The following is a 24,080-nucleotide window of genomic DNA, read 5'->3' as shown; positions in this document are numbered from 1 at the left end:
GGATTGGTGATCCTCTTCCCATCTTTACTTCTGAGAGCCGCTGCCACTCCAAGATGCTCTTTTTATACCCAGTCATGTTAATGACCTATTGCCAATTGACCTAATGAGTTGCAATTTGGTCCTCCAGCTGTTCCTTTTTTTTGTACCTTTAACTTTTCCAGCCTCTTATTGCCCGTCTCAACTTTTTTGAGATGTGTTGCTGTCATGACATTTCAAATGAGCCAATATTTGGCATGAAATTTCAAAATGTCTCACTTTTGACATTTGATATGTTGTCTATGTTCTATTGTGAATACAATATCAGTTTTTGAGATTTGTAAATTATTGCATTCCGTTTTTATTTACAATTTGTACTTTGTCCCAACTTTTTTGGAATCGGGGTTGTATTCTTTTCCCTTCTAGTGGGTTTATTCATCGCATGCAACATTGTTGTTTTATCGCTTATCCTCTGTGTATTACGCCACTCTTCCCAATGGAGAATGAGCGTGCAATATTGTTACAATATTACATGTCAAGACAACACAACGCCATGCATCAGGGATGTAAAACTTCCGCGTTTGTAAGCAACAGTGACGGTTTTTAAATAAATATGGGCGCCAGGTTTGCTAAGTTAAAAATGGAAGATTTTGAGAGAATTTTGGCTGCCAGGTTGCTCCGTTGTGTGTAGCTGTTGATGTTGATTTTAAAGGTAACCAAGTAAATTACACAGGGAAAATAATAATATTCGGCTTGACTGCGCTGGCCTTCGCTAACACTACACTGGCTGGAAGTTAATTAGACTGCTGCACTAACAGCACAGAGTTGTGGGTAAGCTAGCGTTAGCCTTTGCTAATGCTACTGCTACACCAGGTGGAAGCTAACTGGACTGCCACGCTAACAGCACCAAGTCGCGGGTAAGCTAGCGTTGACCTTTGCTGATGCTACTGCTACACCAGGTGGAAGCAAACTGGATTGCCGCGTTAATAGCACCGAGTCGCGGGTAAGCTAGCATTGGCCTTCGCTAACGCTACTGCTATGCCGGTTGGAAGCTAACTGGACTGCCACGCTAACAGCACCGAGTCGCGGGTAAACTAGCTTTGGCCTTCGCTCACGCTACTGCTACGCTGGGTGGAAGCTGACTGGACTGCCATGCTAACAGTACGGCGTCACGGGTAAGCTAGCATTGGCCTTTGAGAATGCTGATATGAAGTGTGTATGTATTATTATTATAATAATAATATTGGCTGGCTTTTTTTTTGTTGTTGTATATCATATATATTCCATTCAGCTACTTGTCTTCGCCTTGTTCACTGTCATGCTCGCTGAATGGAATATATCTGATAGACCACTCAAAGCCAGCCAATATTATTTAAATATGTCCCTCAGATTCGCAATGTATTTCGGATGAAAAATGCGAGTTTTTCAACACTAGAAGATAAACTTCATATCTTCAAGCCAACGTGTTATTTTCTTTTTATTATATCGACACATTCACAAACAAAAAGTACCCAAATTTATCAAAACAGTTCATTGAGTTCCTCACAAGTGACATATATTTGCTATTTACCAGCTGGGAGGTCCGTATGGTGAAATATCGTGACCGAGGTCTTGAAAGTACTGACCGAGGCCCTCTGGGCCGAGGTCAGTATTCAGGTCCGAAGTCACAGTACTTCACCATACGGACCGACCTTAAGCTGGTAAATAATATATTTATTTTTTTCTTTACCAAATTCTAACAGAAAACGAGAGCGCCCGAAAGGGAAAACCAAGCCGAGCTGCCATTTTGAATCCTCATTCACGGCTGTAATGCAAATGGCTTCCTCCTCGGTATACAAGTGCACTTCCATGGCAGGAAAAAAACTACATTTTGCCGCCTATGTAGTCCCCCATTTATACAAAATTGAGTCATTCAGGATTCAGCCATGTTTTTGCTCGGTGTTAGCAAATTACAGGTTTTTAGCTTTCTCCTGAAACGTTTTTTTATTTCTTCTTCCTCAGGGTAGTAAAACTCGCTTTCGTTGTGAACACTGTTGTTATCGCTATCCATGCTGTAAAATTAATGCTATTCTCCTGAGAAATGCTGGCAAAAATGTATAAGATTTTTGATAATCTTATAAATAAATCTTATAAAAAAAAAAAAAGATACAAGCGAGTCGCCAGAGGTCCGTAACTGGGGTCCGTACCATAGGATACAGACCTGTTCGCCAGCCAATCAGAGTGCAGGATTTGGACCACGAAAAAAAAATAGAGATTTATGTCACGGTTTTCGTTCTCCGTGTCCTGGATGTAGTTTGTCTCATCTCATCTCATTATCTCTAGCCGCTTTATCCTTCTACAGGGTTGCAGGCAAGCTGGAGCCTATCCCAGCTGACTATGGGCGAAAGGCGGGGTACACCCTGGACAAGTCGCCAGGTCATCGCAGGGCTGACACATAGACACAGACAACCATTCACACTCACATTCACACCTACGCTCAATTTAGAGTCACCAGTTAACCTAACCTGCATGTCTTTGGACTGTGGGGGAAACCGGAGCACCCGGAGGAAACCCACGTGTACATGGGGAGAACATGCAAACTCCGCACAGAAAGGCCCTCGCCGGCCACGGGGCTTGAATCCGGACCTTCTTGCTGTGAGGCGACAGCGCTAACCACTACGCCACCATGCCGCCCCGGATGTAGTTTGTATGAAAAAAAAAATACAAGTGATGTATTTCCCAGTAAAACACTTGTTTCCATATAATAGGAATATACAGTGCCTTCCACGATTATTGGCCCCCCTTTTAAAGTTTAGTAAAAGGTTAGAAATAATCCACCTTTTGGTGAAGTCGCTTTGTTCCTACTGAAAAAATGAGAAACGACCTTTAATTGAAATAAATTTATTCGGAGAAAAACATCCCTCATCAAGAAATAATTATTTTCAACAAAAACATGTTGTTGGCACCCCTGCATTTAATACTTTGTACACCCTCCTTTTGCCATTAAAACAGCATTGAATCTCTTCTCTAACATTTTATAAGGTTGGAGATACAGAGCAGGGCATCTGAGACTGTTCCTCTTTACACAATCTCTCCAGATCGTCCAGGGTCCGAGGGTTTTCTAGAATTTTTTTTTTCAAATTCTTTTTACTAATCTTTACAAGGGGTGCCAGTAATTGTGGAGGGTGCTGTATCTGTTTTTTTTTTTTGAACACTAACATTTTGTCTATAGACAGTTGTTTATTTTTACAGAGTGGAGGGTGAGCAGCAATTTTGCAGCTAGGTGGATTCACGTCGCTGGACATCAGGTATCTATGAAGTTACCTGTATCTCTGTTTCTATGTTGAAGTACATCTGTGCTGTGACAGGATAGGGAAACTCAGGCACTGATGCTGTTTGTCCAGGCAGTGAGTCTTTCAGTATGAGTTTATTTGTCACATGCATAACACTGGAATTTTTATATATATATAATATATACTGTGTGTGTGTGTGTAATATATATCTGATTTAAATAAAGCAAAATTCTGGATTCTCGTGGGATAATGAGGTCAAGTGGATTTGCCAATATCCCTTTGTCAAATCCAGTGTCGAGTAAAAGCGAGCCAAACTGATCGAGCAGTTCATTAATGCGGGGCATCAGATATGCGTCAAATTTAGACACCATGTTGACTTTTCTACAGTTCACACAGAACTGGACCGGCCCGTTAGTCTTGGGAACCAAGACCACCGGGCTGCTCCAGTCGCTATGCGACTCCTCAATTACTCCCATCTTGAGTATAGCCTGAAGTTCATCCCAAACCACATTTTTCTTGTGTTCGGGGAGCCAATACGGGCGGCTGCACACCACCACCCCTTGGGGAGTCTCAATGTGGTGTTCTATGAGGTTAGTGCAACCAGGGAGGGGCAAGAACACATCGGAGAATTCCTCCTGCACCCTAATTACCTGTGCTCTCTGGAACAGTGAGAGGTGGTCTCCACAGGGGACTAGGATGAATTGGGCTGCACTTTTTGGACTTGCCTTCGGTCCCAGCTCCGCCCTGTCCAGAACCACTATCGCCAGAGCCACAGGAACCTCCTCTTTCCACGGTTTCAGGAGATTGAGGTGGTATGTTAGTGGCCGGGAACTGCTGAGCTGTGAGCTGGGCTTCCCCCGACAGGAGCGACAGTAGGTGAGCTGTCCACTGAGAGGTTGGCCACAAGCTCACCTCTGCGACATGCTCAAACAGCTCGAGGAAAGCATCGGGGTCGTCCTGCGGCCCTATCTTCACCACTTGGATGGGCACACTGGCCGCAGGAATGACCACTGGAGCACCTGCAGATTGGATCCAGCTCCTTATCGCCTGCCGGCCCTCCGCCTGGGCTTTGAGCAGAGCCTGGACACGCCGGCCCTGATCTACTGTCAGCGTGGCGAGGGTGTGCTGCTGGTGCTGGATGTCGTTGGCGAGTGTTTGGAGGAGCGCTGTGACTGGTTGGGATCCCATGGTGGCATACGTTCCTCAGTCCCAGGTTTCGGCGTCAGTGTAAGGACTCTTGAACTTAAGGGGGAACAGAGGAACTGGAAACAGGCTTCAGAACAGGCGAGTTCTTTTATTTAATACACTTAAGTGTCAACTTAACACGTACACGGGCACACACGTGGGGTGACACTGCTCTCTCTCTCTCTCTCTCTCGTTCCCGACTGTTTGAGAGACACACAGAGACGCATGTTAATAGATGGCCAGTAATTTGACACAGATGCATCTCATCACGTGTTACCTGCTGGTTCAACCTGCCTCCTTGCCATCGACCATGCCCTCACTGCCACAGGGAACAATTCCTTACGTTTCAGGTCAATTTGTAACTAGTTCCAAGCTGAGGGCGCAAAAAACTTAAATGCCTTTTTCCCCCAATTCAGTACGGACCTTTGGAACAGAAAGTAAAAACAGATCCTGCGAACAAAGACTATAACTCCCCACACTTAACAGATCATCATCAGATTTTCAAGGTTTTTTTTTTTTTTTTTAAAGGTTGTGTATGTTTTTAGTCTTTTGTGTTTGTAATTATTTGGATCTGTACATGCACAACCCCACCAGCTCTGCTGATCAACTTATCGTGTTTTAAATAAAGTTATTCGTTCATTCATTATGAATTGGAAAATTATCCATCCATTGAGTTTCCTGACACGTCAAACTACCTGGTGCTGCAGACATCATTCTACAGTGGGGCAAAAAAGTATTTAGTCAGCCACCAATTGTGCAAGTTCTCCCACTTAAAAAGATGAGAGAGGCCTGTAATTTTCATCATAGGTACACTTCAACTATGAGAGACAGAATGGGGGGAAAGAATCCAGGAAATCACACTGTAGGATTTTTAATGAATTAATTGGTAAATTCCTCTGTAAAATAAGTATTTGGTCACCTACAAACAAGCAAGATTTCTGGCTCTCACAGACCTGTAACTTCTTCTTTAAGAGGCTCCTCTGTCCTCCACTCGTTACCTGTATTAATGTCACCTGTTTGAACTCGTTATCAGTATAAAAGACACCTGTCCACAACCTCAAACAGTCACACTCCAAACTCCACTATGGCCAAGACCAAAGAGCTGTCAAAGGACACCAGAAACAAAATTGTAGACCTGCACCAGGCTGGGAAGACTGAATCTGCAATAGGTAAGCAGCTTGGTGTGAAGAAATCAACTGTGGGAGCAATTATTAGAAAATGGAAGACATACAAGACCTGGAAGACATAATCTCCCTTGATCGTGGGGTCAAAATGATCACAAGAACGGTGAGCAAAAATCCCAGAACCACACGGGGGGACCTAGTGAATGACCTGCAGAGAGCTGGGACCAAAGTAACAAAGGCTACCATCAGTAACACACTACGCCGCCAGGGACTCAAATCCTGCAGTGCCAGACGTGTCCCCCTGCTTAAGCCAGTACATGTCCAGGCCCGTCTAAAGTTTGCTAGAGAGCACTTGGATGATCCAGAAGAGGATTAGGAGAATGTCATATGGTCAGATGAAACCAAAATAGAACTTTTTGGTAAAAAAACTCAACTTGTGTTTGGAGGAGAAAGAATGCTGAGTTGCATCCAAAGAACACCATACCTACTGTGAAGCATGGGGGTGGAAACATCATGCTTTGGGGCTGTTTTTCTGCAAAGGGATCAGGACGACTGATCCGTGTAAAGGAAAGAATGAATGGGGCCATGTATCGTGAGATTTTGAGTGAAAACCTCCTTCCATCAGCAAGGGCATTGAAGATGAAATGTGGCTGGGTCTTTCAGCATGACAATGATCCCAAGCACACCGCCCGGGCAACGAAGGAGTGGCTTCGTAAGAAGCATTTCAAGGTCCTGGAGTGGCCTAGCCAGTCTCCAGATTTCAACCCCATAGAAAATCTTTGGAGGGAGTTGAAAGTCCGTGTTGCCCAGCGACAGCCCCAAACCATCACTGCTCTAGAGGAGATCTGCATGGAGGAATGGGCCAAAATACCAGCAACAGTGTGTGAAAACCTTGTGAAGACTTACAGAAAACGTTTGACCTCTGTCATTGCCAACAAAGGGTATATAACAAAGTATTGAGATGAACTTTTGTTATTGACCAAATACTTATTTTCCACCATAATTTGCAAATAAATTCTTTAAAAATTAGACAATGTGATTTTCTGGATTTTTTTTCCTCATTTTGTCTCTCATAGTTGAGGTATACTTATGATGAAAATTACAGGCCTCTCTCATCTTTTTAAGTGGGAGAACTTGTACAATTGGTGACTGACTAAATACTTTTTTGCCCCACTGTATGTGGACAAACAGATGAAAACCTGGAAGAGCATGGAGGCGTACAATGTTTTATATGTGGCTGGGTTAAAGATCTGGGGATCAGGACATTACCAGATTAATCTTGTATCGTTTATTCCCAGGTAAGTAGGAATTTCTGGGCTTTGTACGCATCTTTGCGATGGTTGTTCGGACATTACAAGCTTTAGTATCGAGTATAAACAAACCACAGCTACTCAATTCTCAATCCTCCCTGCTCTTCTCTTCCAGCAGACATCACAGATCCATATAATTTACCCACAGATGTATTTATTTATTCTGTGTGTGTGCACGCACACAGGCAGACACACGTGGGTTAAATGCAGAGGAGGAATGTGACAAAAATAAAAGCTTGTTCTTTTTAATTTACCCACAAACGTATTTATTCCATTTGAAAAGTGTTCGGCAAACCAGCTACCGGATTTGGGACATTACGACAGCCTGAACTGTTTAGTATTTGGCTTCAAACTTGGGGAAAAAAAATCTCAGCCCTCTCGATGGTGTGTTGCGGCCCAGTGGTTGAGAAACACTGATATAGGATACACGGTGTGTGTGCAGCAGTGAAACATCTTGAAACTCCAACAGCTATAGAAATGGAACATTTTGCCCAGCATTCAACTTTGCAGTCAGAACCTTTTAGATAATGTTTTGTGTTTCTTCAGCATGTATTCTATTAGAGAGATGAGTTGATGGAGGAATAGAGGCACATGGAGCTCATTGACAGCATTGTTTTGTCTGTATTTTTGCAGACATGTGGTCTTGTGAACCTTTATCTTATCAGATGGACTGGAAATGGACCGACAGGTGAGACTTTTTTTAAACAAATTTTCAAAAACCACAGCAACTCGCACATCAGTAGTTCATGAGGCAAATATGACCGGTATGTACCTGAACCCAACTAATGCAGATTGCGTCTATATTCACATCCTTTCTTCTTGGTTGAATTGCTCAGGAATTCTTCTAGTTGCTTGTCTATGTGACAGTGTTACTGAGAAAAGTAATTTTGAGTTTACATCAGATTTAATTAAAGTTACAATCTATATCCATCTCCACACCCATTACTGTTGTTTGAATTACTCATGAACTCGTTATTACATAGATATGAAACAGATATAAGAAAGAGATGAACTGGAGCTTTGTAATGATGCAGATTACATTTATACAGTATTTGTACATAATAAAGTAATGACATTTTATGAGGATAGATCAAAATTCTGTAAAGTACCGTATTTTCTGGACTATAAGCCGCTACTTTTCCTAGGTTTTGAACCATGCGGCTTATACAAAGGTGTGGCTATTCTGTGGATTTTTCTTCCACCGCTAGGGGCGCTCTAACCGGAAGTAGAATCAAAAATAAGATAGACGAAAAATCAATGCAAAGAAGAATTAGCAGATCTTTAGCAGATAGAACATGCATGACAAATTACTAACTGGTAATTATTTTCAAATCCAGCGAAGATGATTAAAGTGACTTGTGGTTTCAAACACAGGAGAAATGAAGGTAAATAAATACCGGTTATTTTCTCTTGGTTCTGTTCCGTTTTAATCAGCAAAGTTGCTGCCGTGTTAAAAGGCACTGTTCGGAAAGAATCTGTTCAGGTACATACATGTACATTTACAGTACAAAATCGTTCTGTACATGCAGTAAATATCTAATTTTTCAACATAGAGATCTGCGGCTTATAGCCCGGTGCGGCTTGTATATCTTTTTTTTTTTTTTTTTTAAATAGAGCGGATGCGGCTTATATACAGGTGCGCTCTATAGTCCAGAAAATACGGTAATATCTTACTTTTTTCTTCACCCATTTTCACACTCCTTCTGATTCTTGATCACATCACAAAGTACCAGAAATGTATAAACAGCAGAACCTACCCTTTCTAATGATATGCTAGTTGTTTCTCTGTGTGACCTTTGACCATTACTGGTAAATTTGACACTTGAAACAGTACGGTGTCCTCATTTTCACAAATTTCTGTAGTCAACATTACTGCATTTTGCTGCTTTTTTTCCCCACACTATACTTTGAAATCGCCCACCCTTTTAAGACTAACCTGACATTTCATGGGTGTGATGTAAGTTTAACACTAACAGTGAAAGAGCTTTCCCTCTGACCATGCTACATTGCTTCGAGTTATCTAGCTAAGTTTGGCAAGATGCTATGGATTCGGCAACTGCTGAACAATCTAGTGACATTAAATAGCTAAAACTTCTCAACAAACAAGGCTCTCTGAGCGAGATATGGCAATATTTTGCTTTAAGAGCAAGTGATACTGGAGAGGTGGAGTCCCCTTCTACACTTTTGTGTCTCAAGTCATGTGTGGCAGGAGGAGAGAATATGTAATCTGATGAAACATTTGATACACGTACGTCCCAATTTGTACAAAATTCCAGGGATGGAAAGTGCACATGATGATCACATAAATACATTGTTTAAATGATAAGTACCGAAGTTTGTCCATGCTTAGCTTATTCACAATATTTCCTGTCCTGAATCTAGCTAACAGACCAACTCACTTATAACCTAAATTTAGCTGACCTAACGTTACAAGGGGCTAACTGGCAGCCAGTCACTGTGATGATGGTGCTAAGGCTGCCGTTTGTCGTATTATCTTTGACGGAACATCAAAACTCTCATTTCTTCACATCCTGTTGATAATTCTGATTAATTTCTTTGGTTTTAAACTTAAGTTCTTATACATAGGACTTTTAAAGTTTTGTGAATTACAAATGCTGTTGAGAGCATTGTTTTGGTAGAATAGTAATGACTTAAATTTAGTATATTTTAATCTATTACTCATTGAAATAACTTCATGTTAAAAAGAACAGTGTTTTTCATTGTGCTAACAGGATGCATATTAGAATATCCACTATCCAATCATGGAAATCTTATGACTCAGGGTGGAAAGTTTACCAAACTTTTTTTCTTCATATGCGTAGAAAAGTCACTGTTTACTTCTACAAACTTATAACGAACAGTCAAATAAGACCTGAGCCAGGAGAGGGCTGTTCTAGTCTATCAAGGAGAATATGTTCAATGGTGTTAAAAGCTGCATTAAGATCAAGCAAGGAGACACGACCCTGATCAGAGGTCATTTACTACTATAACCAGTGCTGTCTCTGTGCTATGACTAGGCCTAAATCTTGATTGATGCATTTCATGATCGTTATTCCTATGCAAGTATGAACATAACTGTTGTGGTACAAACTTTGAAGTTGACCAAAAATTGAAATATCTTGTTCATATTGTCTGCAGTGAAACACAAGTCAAAGTAAATTTAGAAATCACATTTTAGTTAGTTATTTATGTAATTAATAATTTTTTTTTAATTTGCATTTTCCATACCATCCCAACTTTTTTTGATTTGGGTTTGTGAATCTTGGACACTGTTTACAGGGGTTTTTCTAGAAAAATTTAGTATGAGGGCACTCACCATGGTGAGGGAGCGAAGCGGCGGGGGTGTGTGTGGAAGTGGGGTCCCCCCCCCCCCTTCCGCTGTGAGAAGCCTTTGAAAAATTGAGGCTAAATTGGGACATTGAGGCTATTTGAAAGGGAAATTGTAACAAATTGTCAACACTGAAAAAGAAAATAAAACTTTGTCACAAACATTTAATTCAAATTCTAATGCCTCATAATTCAAATTGCACATAATACTAATTCCTCATGATTCAAATTGAAATTTATAATTCAAATGAATCAAACTTACAAAGTATTAAACATTCATCAGAGAAATCTGTTGTTTTCTTATACTAGAATAAGGTAGAGTTAGTTGTTCAAAATGGGGAGGGGGGAATTCCAGAGCAAAATTATTTTCTTTAAAAAGAAACTAAAAAGGTAAACATTGTAAAGTTGGAATCCAACCCAAATCACAAAGTTTGAAACCATGCAAAAAATGTAAGCACGCTTTAAAAAAAAAAACATACATGAACTTTTCCTGGAACTTGGCCTTTTTCTCATTTTGCTTTTCCACTGAACACTCGGTGCCTTCATCAGAGCAAGACATCTGGTCTTCGTTCGATTTCCTCGATTGTTGTAATCTCGCCAATAGAAACATCTTTCTCCGCTTTTTGACAGAAAAAAGTCATCTTCTTCTGTCCCGAACAGTCTTTGGCTTTCTTCCGTTTCGTGCCACGGGATGACATCTTTAAATGCCCAAATGTCAACAAAAACAACTCGCGAACTACTTCTGTCAAAAGCTCCCGCGCCAGTGGGTGAAAGGTCATTCAGTCTCGAGAAATCTCGCTCTACAAGTCAGCTGACCTTGTCAACCTACATCAAATCTCGCGAGAGCAGCTGCGACAAGTAAACAACTAAACATGGCACCTCAGTCTGGAAACCGCCAATTCGGATCGTTTTTGCACCATCTGATGGTGTATCTACTATGATTGGAATATTTTTGGAGTAATTATAACGTATTTGATGATCAGACACACTGTCACGTATTGTTGCTGGGATGTTTTCATGGAGAAAAGATTGTTTTGAGAAAGATTGCATGTTGTGCAGTAGCATATATAGTAAGTGCATGGCCTAAGTGTGACTTGGGGTTTGATCAGCATTTCGGTAAGCGGGCACACGCCGAGAGTAAGAGGGCGCAGTGCCTCTGTTCCCCGGTTTAGATGAAAGCATGGTTTAAGATCACTTGTTAATTATAAAGACTAATTCAGGTGTATTTTTCCTTTACATTAAAATTACATTATTACAAGCTACAAATTACATTAAAATTGTATTGCTGAAAATTGTAGGCGCTTTATTCGTGCTTTTGAATGAAACCTAATATTTTGTGAGTATATTTTGGTATGAATGTATATAGCATACTGTAAACCTTGTTCAAAAATATAGGCATAGCTCTTGTTCCATACCGCTTAACAAAAAAAAATAGTAATTGTCCTTTCAAATTTTTATTTTTTATTTTATTTTTTTTAAACTGGATCATTATGAAAATCCCTGTCTCTTGCTGTTTATTTATGTACTTTACTAATTGTTCTTTTAGATCAGGGGAGGGTTCAAAGCTTCCCGCTTCATGTGCCCTTTGGCCAGTGGACCTGAAATTAACACAGATTGACTGCAGTCCTGGGAATACATTGGTCCCGTTTCAAGGTCAATATGCTACCATCTGTGAGTTGGACTACAACATTCTCCAAGTGGAAATTCAGAATGTCTCGAAAATATCTGCATCTGTTAAAGTTGGAGACTTTTGCTTGGTTGAAGATTTCCTGTCTAGTCGCTGGTACAGAGGAAGAGTTCAGAACCAATCAGGAGATTTGTTTGATGTGTTCCTACTGGACCGTGGAAATATTCTTACCGTTGGTCCCAACTGTTTGTTTATAATTTCTGATTCCTTACTCATGCTCCCACCAAAGATTGTCTGTGGGTTCATTGCTAATGTGCTGCCAGTTCAGGAATGCTGGGACCAACCATCGGAAGCATATTTCTCCTCTTTGATAGGCAGACATATCGAAGGATATATCCACGGTCTTCTGCCATACAAGGTTCTTATTCTGGAAGTGCCAGAAATAACCAAAGATTTATTAAGATTGAGCTTAGGCAGACATGTAGATACAGACACTTTTCTGCTCCTGGTGGAGCTGGTCAGAGAAGTACCAATTCAACAAAGCTGTGAGTCTGTCCCAGATTTGCTTATTGAAAAGCAAATTGCACAAGAGATTTCCTTTAAATCTTCCAATTTATGTGGCTATGAAAATATTCTTTCACTTGGTGGCTCTAAGTTGGTTGTTGGACAGAAGGAAAGAGTTAGGATATCTGCCGCTGTAAACCCTGGGTTGTTTTACTGCCAGTTGTCCTCTGCTGCAAAGGACCTGAAGGAGATGTCAGAAAAATTGGCATGTGTGTGTGAGTTGAGGAATGATAACTTCAAAGACAAGCCAAGTGAGAATATGGGCTTACTATGTGCTATCAAAGGCAAAGATGAGAAGTGGCACAGAGGTTTAGTGCAGTGCCTGCCAGTTAACTCCCAAGTTCGAGTTGTGTTTGTTGACTATGGGTATTGTGAATCTGTAAAAGTTCAAAACATCTTTCAGTTACCATCAGATTTTATCCTGAGACCAGTCATGACTTTCCCATGTTCTCTTTCTTCTTTGGATGACAAAGACCAAACCACACTGAACCAGCAAATGGAGCTTTTCAGAAAAGGATTACTGGGTAAGGAGCTTGAGATTACAGTCAATGACTTGAGCAAGGAAAAGAATGTCTGTTCAGTCACGCTCAGCAATGTGGTCAAATGTGCACCTGTCAAAACAGGGCAATACAAAGAAGTTGCTAAAATGGCAAACAGTTGTATTCTCACTGATGTGCACCAATCGAGTTGCATCCCATTTGAGACAAAAACGGTGGGAATCTCAAAGAATTTGGTTGCTTTTGAACACATACAGGATGGCTCCATGTTTGAGGCTTACATTGAGCATGTTCAGAATCCTCATGATTTCTGGATGAGACTAGCTGAGTCGAATAATCGATTTGAGGCCATGATGAATAAGCTGACTGATTGGTTTAGTAGATTAAAACTGAATGAGGAAATCCTTCAAGATCCAGTGCCTGGTCAACTCTGTTGTGCCATGTATGAAAAAGACATGCATTACTACAGAGCTGTTGTGGTGGATATTCTTGAATATGGTGCTGAGGTGTTTTTTATTGACTTTGGAAACACAGAAAAGGTACCAAACATGTTGATAAAGAAAATACCTTCCAAATTTACTGTGGAGCCAGAGTTTGCTCTCAATTGTTCCTTAGCTCATGTTGTTCCACTGGAAGATGTCTGGACAGCTGCAGCAACAGACTTCTTCAGGAAAGCCACCTCAAATAAAACACTCTTGGTTCATATCATTTACAGAAGGAGCAATGTGTTCGTTGTGGAGTTGTATGAGAAAGGGGTTGAGAAAAGTGAAAGTATTGCAGCACTTCTGACAAGTGCAAATATGGCAGCATACAGGACATATAGTGTCATAAAAACTCCTGATACGCCTGTCAAAAAAACCCAAAAAATGGGCAAGACATTTGCAAGAATGCAGTTTGCTGAGAATTCTTGTGAAAGTACGTCACAGAAACTCCCTTGCAAGGTGACAAGACAAGAGATTGCCGCAGACAAACAAGTCCACGATGAGACTCAAATATGCAGTGCTGTAGAAATATTCAAATGTCAGAAGTTTAAGCCAGGAGCTGTAATTAGTGTCCAGTGTTCACATGTCAGCTCTCCATCAGATTTTTGGTGCCAGAACAAGAAAAACAAGAACAAGTTGGACAGATTAATGGAAAGACTACAAACGTTTTACCAGGTGAACACCTCGGTGTTACAGCCCCACAGCATATGTTGTGCTGTCCAGTGTCAACTAGATAATAAGTGGTACAGGGGCTGCATTCTTGGAGGAACAGATCTAACCGTTAAGGTGATTCTAGTTGACTATGGTATGGTTGTGCAAGAAAAGCTGCAGAACCTACAAGCACTACATCCTGAGTTCCTTGAGCTTGAAGAGCAAGCCTTCAGATGTAGTTTGTACAACTTAATCGACCCAGTCGGAGATGTGTGGTCTGATCAAGCAAGCATCTTGTTAAAGGATTTTACTTCTGGAAGTTCATGTAATCTGAGCTGCAAAATCTACTCCCAGTTCTATGTTGCAAATAAAAGCCTCTGCAATATGATTGACTTGTACACACCTCTTCAACGAGCCTCCACATATCTCATAGAAAAGGGTGTTGCCAAGGAAATACAGCATCCAAACCAGCTGCTTCCATCTGTCTATCCATGCTCTTTTGTTTATTCTTCTTTTGACATTACCCCTGGAAGTGAAGAGTTGGTGTTCCCTACTCATGTTGTCAGTCCTTGGGAAATCTATCTCCAACTGGACAGAAATACTGGAATTATTGAGCAGCTTATGGACAGAGTTATGAAGGAAAGTGAAAAGTTAATGAGTCAGACGCATACTGATAAACCTGGCATTGTTTGCTTGGCCAAATATTCTGAAGACGGTAAATGGTACAGGTCATTTATATGGCCTGCTCAGTCCAGTCTACACTTTAATGTATTCTTTGTAGATTATGGAAGCAAGCAGGTTGCTGAAAAAAAGAATGTACTGTCTATCCCCAGAACAGCAGTTGATTTGCTTTTGACACCCATGCAAGCTTTAAGATGTAGTCTTTTAAGTATTCCTGAGGAGGAACATTTGCCTGAAGTTAATACATGGCTTGAGAAGGCCACTCTCAACAAGGAACTTCGTGCAAAGTTTGCCACAACAAACAGTAGTGGGCATTTCCTTTGTGACCTGTTTGATGGTGACATTCATATCAATGAGAAAGTAAGAGAGATTTTTGCAATTCATGGACAAAAAGGTAAATCTGTCAAACAGATCAATGATTGCTGCAGAGAAGTTGTGAATGTATCTTCTGTGGGCAAGAAATTTAAGACCAAGGGGAGACATCCTATCAAATCACAGAGGACACCAGGCCAGAGCAAAGTCATCCAGAGAAATGGGCAGTTTTGTCAAAAGAAATCATCCAAATTAAAATCTCCACAAAAATTTCTCAATCTAAATGGTAGTTCTGCAAAAAATGTCCAGGGCAAAAAAGAATGCAGCCCAAAGCCCCCAAAACTACAGAATGAAAAATGCACCATTCCAAGCACTTCTAACATGCAGCCCTCAAAGGTGTTGCCAAAAGTTAATGATCTACCATCCATCAAAATTGCACCAGGTTTCAGAAGCATTGGTTTCATTTCTAATTGCGACTCTGTTGACAGCTTCTTTATCCAAATGGAAAAGGATGAACAAACTATCCTTAAAATGAGGGCTGAACTAAACAGCCACCCTTTCACAGAAAGTTTGCAAAGTGTTACTTCAAATGTAAACGTAGGGGATCTGGTTGCTGCAATGTATGATGAGGACTTGGCCTTGTATCGAGCTGCTGTCAAGTGTGTTGCATCCAGTGGTTACCTGACAGTTGAATTTGTTGACTATGGAAATACAGCAGTTGTTGACAAAAAGAAAATTCACCCATTAACAAGCAAATTTATGTCTGAGGCAAGATTAAGCACTCACTGCAAACTTTTGAAACCATACGATTTTGATGATGAGTCTTTTCTCAGTGGCGCACATGACAAACCTCTGATGGTCGAGTTTGTGCAGAATCTTGGCCATGCATGGGAAGTGAGCATTCAGCAACTTGACCCTTTGCTTGAGTCAAGAGAATCTGATCCTGCTGAAGGAACAGAAGATAAGGTTCCAGATTTGGGTCAAGCCAAGCAAAGGCAAGAGCTGTTTGCAACAGTAAATGATACTTCCCTTACATGCATCTGTGAAAAGTCTGAAGCGGAAACGGCCAGCATTAAAGAAGACACCAAAGACAGTAAAGTGATTCGAGAGAAAATGTTGGAAAAAGTGCAAGCCACAAGAGCCACATGTTGCATACAGAACTTAAGAACAAATAGAAAGGCTTGTGCCTACAAATGTAAACATGACAAACAAGAGGTTTGTCAAATCAGTTTGCCACAGAGGCCTGAAATACACATCAGTGTTGCGGAGAATGAACTTTTGAATATATCAAACAATTCATATGCTGGGTTTGGTTCAAATGCACTTGAAGCCACCTCTGTTGAACCACCAGGAGTGGATGTAGGAGTGGATGAACAGGATATCGATGAAAAAAAATGTCAGTCTGCTGTACATCAGCCGACTTCAGAAGACGATTGCCTTGCACCCATGGTCATTCCAGAGAAACCAATGGACAAAGATGATGAGATACGATGTCTGTTTCTTGCGCCTGTTACAAAGGATCACGAGTACTCAGCATTCGCAGCAGCAGTCACCACACCTGGTGAATTTTACATTGTACTTGAGGACCTACTTCTCATCATGAATGCAGTATCAAATATCATTGAAGACTTACCAGAAGACTTGGCTCCATTGCCAGAGGCTCATCTGATTCCTGGTGCCGGCTGCCTGGTAAAGTCTGAAGAGAAGAAAAAATGGTGTAGAGCAGAGATACTACAGTGTGACATTTCAGTGATCATTAATCTAGTTGATTATGGCTATTGTGTACATTTGGCATGCCAAGATGTCTTCAAACTTAAAGTGCTACCTGTTGAGCTTGCCAGTCTTCCAAAGATCACTTACCCTTGCTTGTTAAGAGGAATTAAGCCAGTTGATGAGCTGCACTGGTCTGACCATGCTGCTATGTTTTTCCAAAAGTGTATGTATCAAAAACATCTTAAGCTACACTTTCGACAATATGTTACAGAGGCACAGTGGGAGGTTGATGTTGTGACGTCTAATGGAAATGTTGCTAAAGAGTTGGTTGATGCTGGTCATGCAGACTACATAGACACCGTACTTGGAATACGGTTTCACCAAGGGCGAGACCATAAAAGGGAAATAAAGTCCAGCTCTGGAGAGAATGTCTACAAAGCTATACCTGACATACATGAACAAACGCAATCAAAGATGGAGAAGGTGCCACATAGAGCTTTGGTAGATGTGGCATCAAATGATGACATTTCTAACGGCTGCAGTATGGAAGAAGAGATTGAAGACCCCTTCAGTGGAAAATCTGATGAACATGGAGGAGTACAGAAAGCATATTATGGCCTGCAGTCTATTTTAAGCCAATGTAAGTACCTTATTATATATTATGTCTGTTCCCAATGTAAATAATTCACACGTAATATACGAAGCATTGAGTGTTTATAACCTATGCATGCTAACCAGTGTTGTAGCTGAGTCTCTAAACCTTGAGTCCGAGTCCAGTCTCGAGTCCCCAGTGGTCAAGTCCAAGTCATAAAAGAAAATTTTGAGTTGCGTCTGAGTCGAGTCCACTATTGATCCGAGTCCGACACAAATAACACAGCTGTCACACACGCGCACACTTGCTCTCTAAAACACATCGATAGCTTTGAGTAGTGTGAAGATGTATGTCCCATACCATAGCTGACAATAAATTCACAAAAAAGATGTCTTCTATCAGGAATATTTAGGAAAAGGCTGGTGGCACTAATGTGAAGATATAAATATCTTATGCCAAATTATTATGGCATGTTACAAAAAAATCTGAGTCCTCGTCTCCAGTTTACGAGTCCAGATGCAGTTAATGCACGAGTCCAAGTCAAGTCACGAGTCCTTAAAATTGGAGCATGAGTCGGAATCGAGTCCGAGTCCTGGACTTGAGTACTACAAGCCTGATTCTAACATACCAGTATAGCAGCATTTACCTTTATAGTGTATTGGTTATTGTGATTTTAAAAAAAAAGAAGAGAAACAGATGTGATAAATTATCAAAGAAAATCGCATATTAGTTACTGTCTGTATCTAGTCATCAATATCATGGGCAGTATTCAGTTTTAACTAAAGAACAATTTCAGTGAACGGTTTCATTTCCAGAGTGTAGATTTCTAGTTACTTTTTGACAAGCTAATCTTTATTGTTGAATGTATGATGAATTTCAAATGCCAAGGGAACTTTTTTACAATATTTGCTTGAATGTTTTGTTTCTGTACAGTGGTGCTTGAAAGTTTGTGAACCCTTTAGAATTTTCTATATTTCTGCATAAATATGACCTAAAACATCATCAGATTTTCACACATGTCCTAAAAGTAGATAAAGAGAACCCAGTTAAACAAATGAGACAAAAATATTATACTTGGTCATTTATTTATTGAGGAAAATGATCCAAATATTACATATCTGTGAGTGGCAAAAGTATGTGAACCTTTGCTTTCAGTATCTGGTGTGACCCCCTTGTGCAGCAATAACTGCAACTAAATGTTTCCAGTAACTGTTGATCAGTCCTGCACACCGGCTTGGAGGAATTTTAGCCCATTCCTCCGTACAGAACAGCTTCAACTCTGGGATGTTGGTGGGTTTCCTCACATGAACTGCTCGCTTCAGGTCCTTCCACAACATTTCGATTGGATTAAGGTCAAGACTTTGACTTGGCCATTCCAAAACATTAACTTTATTCTTCTTTAACCATTCTTTGGTAGAACGACTTGTGTGCTTAGGGTCATTGTCTTGCTACATGACCCACCTTCTCTTGAGATTCAGTTCATGGACAGATGTCCTGACATTTTCCTTTAGAATTTGCTGGTATAATTCAGAATTCATTGTTCCATCAATGATGGCAAGCCGTCCTGGCGCAGATGCAGCAAAAAAGGCCCAAACCATGATACTACCACCACCATGTTTCACAGATGGGATAAGGTTCTTATGCTGGAATGCAGTGTTTTCCTTTCTCCAAACATAACGCTTCTCATTTAAACCAAAAAGTTCTATTTTGGTCTCATCCGTCCACAAAACATTTTTTCAATAGCCTTCTGGCTTTTCCATGTGAGCTTTAGCAAGCTGCAGATGAGCAGCAATGTTCTTTTTGGAGAGCAGTGGCTTTCCCTTTGCAACCCTGCTATGCACACCATTGTTGTTCAGTGTTCTCCTGATGGTGGACTCATGAACATTAACATTAGCCGATGTGAGAGAGCCCTTCAGTTGTTTAGAAGTTACCCTGGGGTCCTTTGTAACCTCACCGACTATTACACGCCTTGCTCTTGGAGTGATCTTTGTTGGTCGACCACTCCTGGGGAGGGTAACAATGGTCTTGAATTTCCTCCATTTGTACACAATCTGTCTGACTGTGGATTGGTGGAGTCCAAACTCTTTAGAGATGGTTTTGTAACCTTTTCCAGCCTGATGAGCATCAACAGCACTTTTTCTGAGGTCCTCAGAAATCTCCTTTGTTCATGCCATGATACACTTCCACAAACATGTGTTGTGAAGATCAGACTTTGATAGATCCCTGTTCTTTAAATAAAACAGGGTGCCCGCTCACACCTGATTGTCATCCCATTGATTGAAAACACCTGACTCTAATTTCACCTTCAAATTAACTGCTAATCCTAGAGGTTCACATACTTTTGCCACTCACAGATATGTAATATTGGATCATTTTCCTCAATAAATAAATGACCAAGTATAATATTTTTGTCGCATTTGTTTAACTGGGTTCTCTTGATCTACCTTTAGGACTTGTGTGAAAATCTGACAATGTTTTAAGTCATATTTATGCAGAAATATAGAAAATTCTAAAGGGTTCACAAACTTTCAAGCACCACTGTAAATAGATGGATATTTTCATAACTTTATAGCTGTGTATAATATAAAAATAAAGCATACAGTTTGAAGCCTTTCTCTAGCTTACTAGAAGGGGCTTTGCAAGTATTCTTACATATCTAATGAACATTGATGCTCGGGCGGCACAGTGGTGTCGTGGTTAGCGCAGTCGCCTCACAGCAAGAAGGTTTTGGGTTCAAGCCCAGTGGCCAATGGGGGCCTTTCTGTGTGGAGTTTGCAAGTCCGCCCCCCCCCCCCCCCCCCCCCCCGTCTGCGTGGGTTTTCTCCGGGTGCTCCGGTTTCCCCCATAGTCCAAAGACATGCGGGTTAGGCTAAATGGTGGCTCCAAATTGACCATAGGTGTGAGTGTGAAATGGTTGTTTGTCTCCATGTGTTGGCCCTGTGATAATTTGGCGACTTGTCCAGGGTGTACCCCGCCTTTCCTCCATAGTCAGCTGGGATGGGCTCCAGCTTGCCTGCGACCCTGCACAAGATAAGCGGTTATGGATAATGGATGGATGGATCATTGATGCTCATTTTTTTAGTACTCTTACAGACACCAAATGTTTAATACTGTTGTCAGAAGTTTATTGAAGAACTGGAAACACTATGAATAACATCGAAGTGTTTGTGCAATGAACCTGTTTACATCATTTAACAGACATCCAGAGTGACTTGCAGAGGTGCTTTCATCAAGAAAACATATCCTCATGCTAGTTGAAGCGTTGTTGAGAAGGTATTTAAAACATGGAAGAAAACTTAAGACAGTAGTTTGAAGGCTGTGTGATGCAGAGCAGAGTGTGATGAGTACCTTAAGGTAGGTGGGCACTGCTCTGTTTATAGCTTTAAAGGCAAGCACCAGTGTTGTATATCTAATGTGAGCAGTTACAGGAAGGCAGAAAAGGGAATGCAACAAAACGGGGTGATTTGGGAGAACTTGGAGAGGTTCAAAACATTTGTCTTGCAGCTACATTACAAGGGTTCTTGAACATACCGGTATATGCAATTTAGTTGTCTTTTTGTCTTACCCAGAATGACTTCCATGTTCTTAACCAGTCTGGCTTCAGAACATTACACTACACAGAAACTGCACTTGTGGCTGTAACGGAAGCTCCATGCCACTCGATCAGCCAAACTGTTCTCAGTCTTCATCCTCTGCCTTTCAGGAGCCTTCGACATGGTCAGTCACGGTCAAGACTGTCCTGCCCATGCTCATGAACCATCTATGCTGATGACATTCAGCTCGGGTTTCTGTATGGATCTCAGCATATTTCAGACACCTCGCAGGGCTCGACATTAACGGTACCGACTGTCCGTGGCGACCAAATGTTTGGTCCAGATAAGTAAAATCCGCATCTGCCTGTTTGATGGGACGAGTTGAATATTTGTTGAAAATCACCATTTTTATAGTAATTATTCAAGTTATATCAACAAAGTTCCAACAAAACTAGTTCAGTCCCCTCAGTGATCCGACCAGGTTATTGTTTACGAAATTCCAGGGAAGCCAAGTACAGCAAGTGCGTGTGTAAAAATAAATAAATAAGCACATCGTGATATCTAATTATGGATTATTAGACTTTACATTAATCAAAATCGGAGAAATCGCAATCAAATACATCAATAAAATATAAATGTGTGGTGAATCTTCATTTAATTCGGACATTCATTGTATTTTTCTTTTGTATGGTTCACATTAACCATCACAAATGTAAAATATTTTGAAGGGAATTTTACAACTGTCAGAATGCAGGCACTTATGGTTGTATGTGCAGGGGAGAGTGGGGCGCAAACTGAAAATGAAGCCAAATCGCAAGACAGGAAGCATAGTCAGAGAGTAGGCAAGGGTCGGTCGATCAGTAAACGGGGCAATAGAGGCAAGACGGGTAATGTAAACAAAGAGAAGAAGCGAGGATCAGAAATACGAGAGGCAAGCAGAGAATGAAAAGCTTGGTATGGACTGGGGAAACACAATGATGCTTCGTACTGAAGGTGTGTGTGTGTGAGAGAGGCTTAAGTAGCGTGACTGAGTTTGTGAATGAACGACAGCTGATTTCAATAAGCCAGTGGCAGGGGGAGTTGTAGTTCTGAGTGTCCATGTTTTTGTAGTTTGGCTCATGCTGTTGTTCTCAGTGGCTTTACTGACAGGAAACTTCCTGACACTCCTAATCATTCCATAAAGCAAGACCAAAAGCGTGAGATAAACTGGGGGGCCCCGGTCACTGAGTATGTCCTCAGGGATGCCATAGTACCTGAATACCTGGTGGAATAGCAGTTTGGCTGTTTGGAACACCGTGAGGATGCCAGACAATGGGATGAGTTTCAGTGCCTTGGAGAATCTGTCAATGGTTACCATGATGATGGTGGTGTTGCCTTGGGAGGGGGAGAGGTCTGTAAAGAAGTTGATGGCTAGGTGGGACCAGGGTCTTTGAGGTATCGGGAGCGGACACGGTTTGCTGGCAGGAGGGGTTCTTGGAACCTTTGCTTGGGCACTCTCAGAGCAGGAGGTGATGACCTGGTTAATTTCTGTGAGCATGTTCTCTCACCAGTACTTGTTCTTGAGCATCTGATGTGTTCGTTGGCTGCCAGGGTGTCCCGTGGTGGGAGTTGTGTGAGCCCAAGTGATGAGTTGACCTCGAAGACGTTTCGGAATGTAAAATAGGCCTGGTGGAAGATTGATGGGGCTTGTCCGTGGTTGGGAGTTCATTTCTTGGTCCAGGTCCCAAGTGATGGGACCTGCCACGTTCAGCACGTTTCAAACGGATGTGGGAAACCTCCATGGGTGTAGTATCCTTAGGGTTGAACAGGTTTGGAGCTTTCCTTTATTGAGGGTCGGTGGGTCAATAAATGATCTAGGCCAGGGGTGGGCAATTATTTTTTCCATGGGGCCACATGAGAAACAGAGAATTTTGTGGAGGGCCGGACCAAAAGGCTGAACTAAATTCTGTGTAATGTTAATTGTATTTATTTATATAAAGCAGTAAATAACATTGTTTTTACAAGCTGCTAAAACTGGTAAGAGTATGGAAAAAACGAGGTTATCTTACAAAAAATGTCATTTATTCAATCAAATTTCCCAGAACAATGGTTAACAAAATGTGAACGTTTGTACCTTTTTTTTTCAGTCACATTCACTCCAAAACACAATAAAGACATCACAATATTGTCTTTCTACTCCAAATATCAAGCAAGATACATCATATTATAATAATGATGCCCACATTTGTAGTCTAATCACCTCATTTGGTGTTTTTCAGTTTTTTTTATTTGTTCAGTGAGAGAAATCTAGTCTCTGTTGGTCTTTTAACGAGTGCATCAAAGTCAGGTTGAATGTCTGAGGTGGAGATGCGAAGCACAGCTGACAGATGATCATCGGTGAGAGAGGATCTATACCTGGATTTCTTAAACTTCATCACTGAAAATGTTTGTTCACATATGTAGGTAGAGCCAAAGAGAACAAACATCTGAGCATGTCTCCTCATGTTTGTTGAAAGCCCTGAATTCGGCATCTACCGTACCTTTTCTTCTTTTTGCGGATATTTTAAGGGGCTAAAGTCTTCTTGTGACCTGCTCGCAACAACGTCGATTCGGTGTAGGTATCAGATCTACAGATCGGCTCGGGCTCTGGCGCCTGCTGGTGACGTCACACTGTGTGATTGGCTGGACCGTTTGAAGGATGACTGTGACGGCCATGAGCTTTTGAGAAATGATTATTTTTTTTTCCTCTTTAGTGCGTCTCTCTAATCTGTCTTGAAGCGCAGGTGTGTGCAAGGGGCGGGCCAACAATATGGGGGCTCGTCTAATTTCTCCGTTTTGGGTTTGCCACGTAAATATCTGTGTTTGTTTGTACTTCCGACATTTGTTTCGTTTCACTTCACTTCTTTCGTGAGGGGCAGCGTGCGTGCGTTTGCTTATTTTCACTTTTTTCTTTCAGTAATTGTTTGATAGTCGCCTAGGTGGCATTTGTAATTGTTGGGGTATTCCCCACTCGCGTGTTGGCTGTTAAGATAACCCGGTACTGCTGCTCTTTTGGTAGTCTCACCACAGCGTACTTTCCCTGATAGGCTGAGGGTGTGCTCTTGGGCGCACCATTTCTTTTTTTTAGTTTGTTTTTTTCGCGGTGAAGGTGGGTAGTAGCAGTTGTCTCGGGTGCACCTCCGGGGTGCGCACCTTACGTGCCCACTGGTTTTGTGTGCTTAAAATCCCCCCATCGGTAACCGCAGAAGACCTAGG

The 24,080-nt window shown here is 41.3% G+C and overlaps 1 protein-coding gene across 1 annotated transcript; it reads left to right on the top strand.

The window, feature by feature from the left end:
- Positions 1-4,169: 4,169 nt before the first annotated feature.
- Positions 4,170-23,601, top strand: tdrd15 (tudor domain containing 15). Its single transcript, XM_060915613.1, has 4 exons — positions 4,170-4,532; positions 7,533-7,555; positions 11,741-17,361; positions 23,579-23,601. Exons 1-4 carry the CDS (start codon positions 4,170-4,172, stop codon positions 23,599-23,601), a joined length of 6,030 nt encoding a protein of 2,009 aa, XP_060771596.1.
- Positions 23,602-24,080: the final 479 nt, after the last annotated feature.

This window comes from Neoarius graeffei, chromosome 3 (genome assembly GCF_027579695.1).
Source record: "Neoarius graeffei isolate fNeoGra1 chromosome 3, fNeoGra1.pri, whole genome shotgun sequence".
Taxonomy (NCBI): Eukaryota; Metazoa; Chordata; class Actinopteri; order Siluriformes; family Ariidae; genus Neoarius; species Neoarius graeffei.
This window is presented reverse-complemented; position numbering and strand designations above follow the sequence as displayed.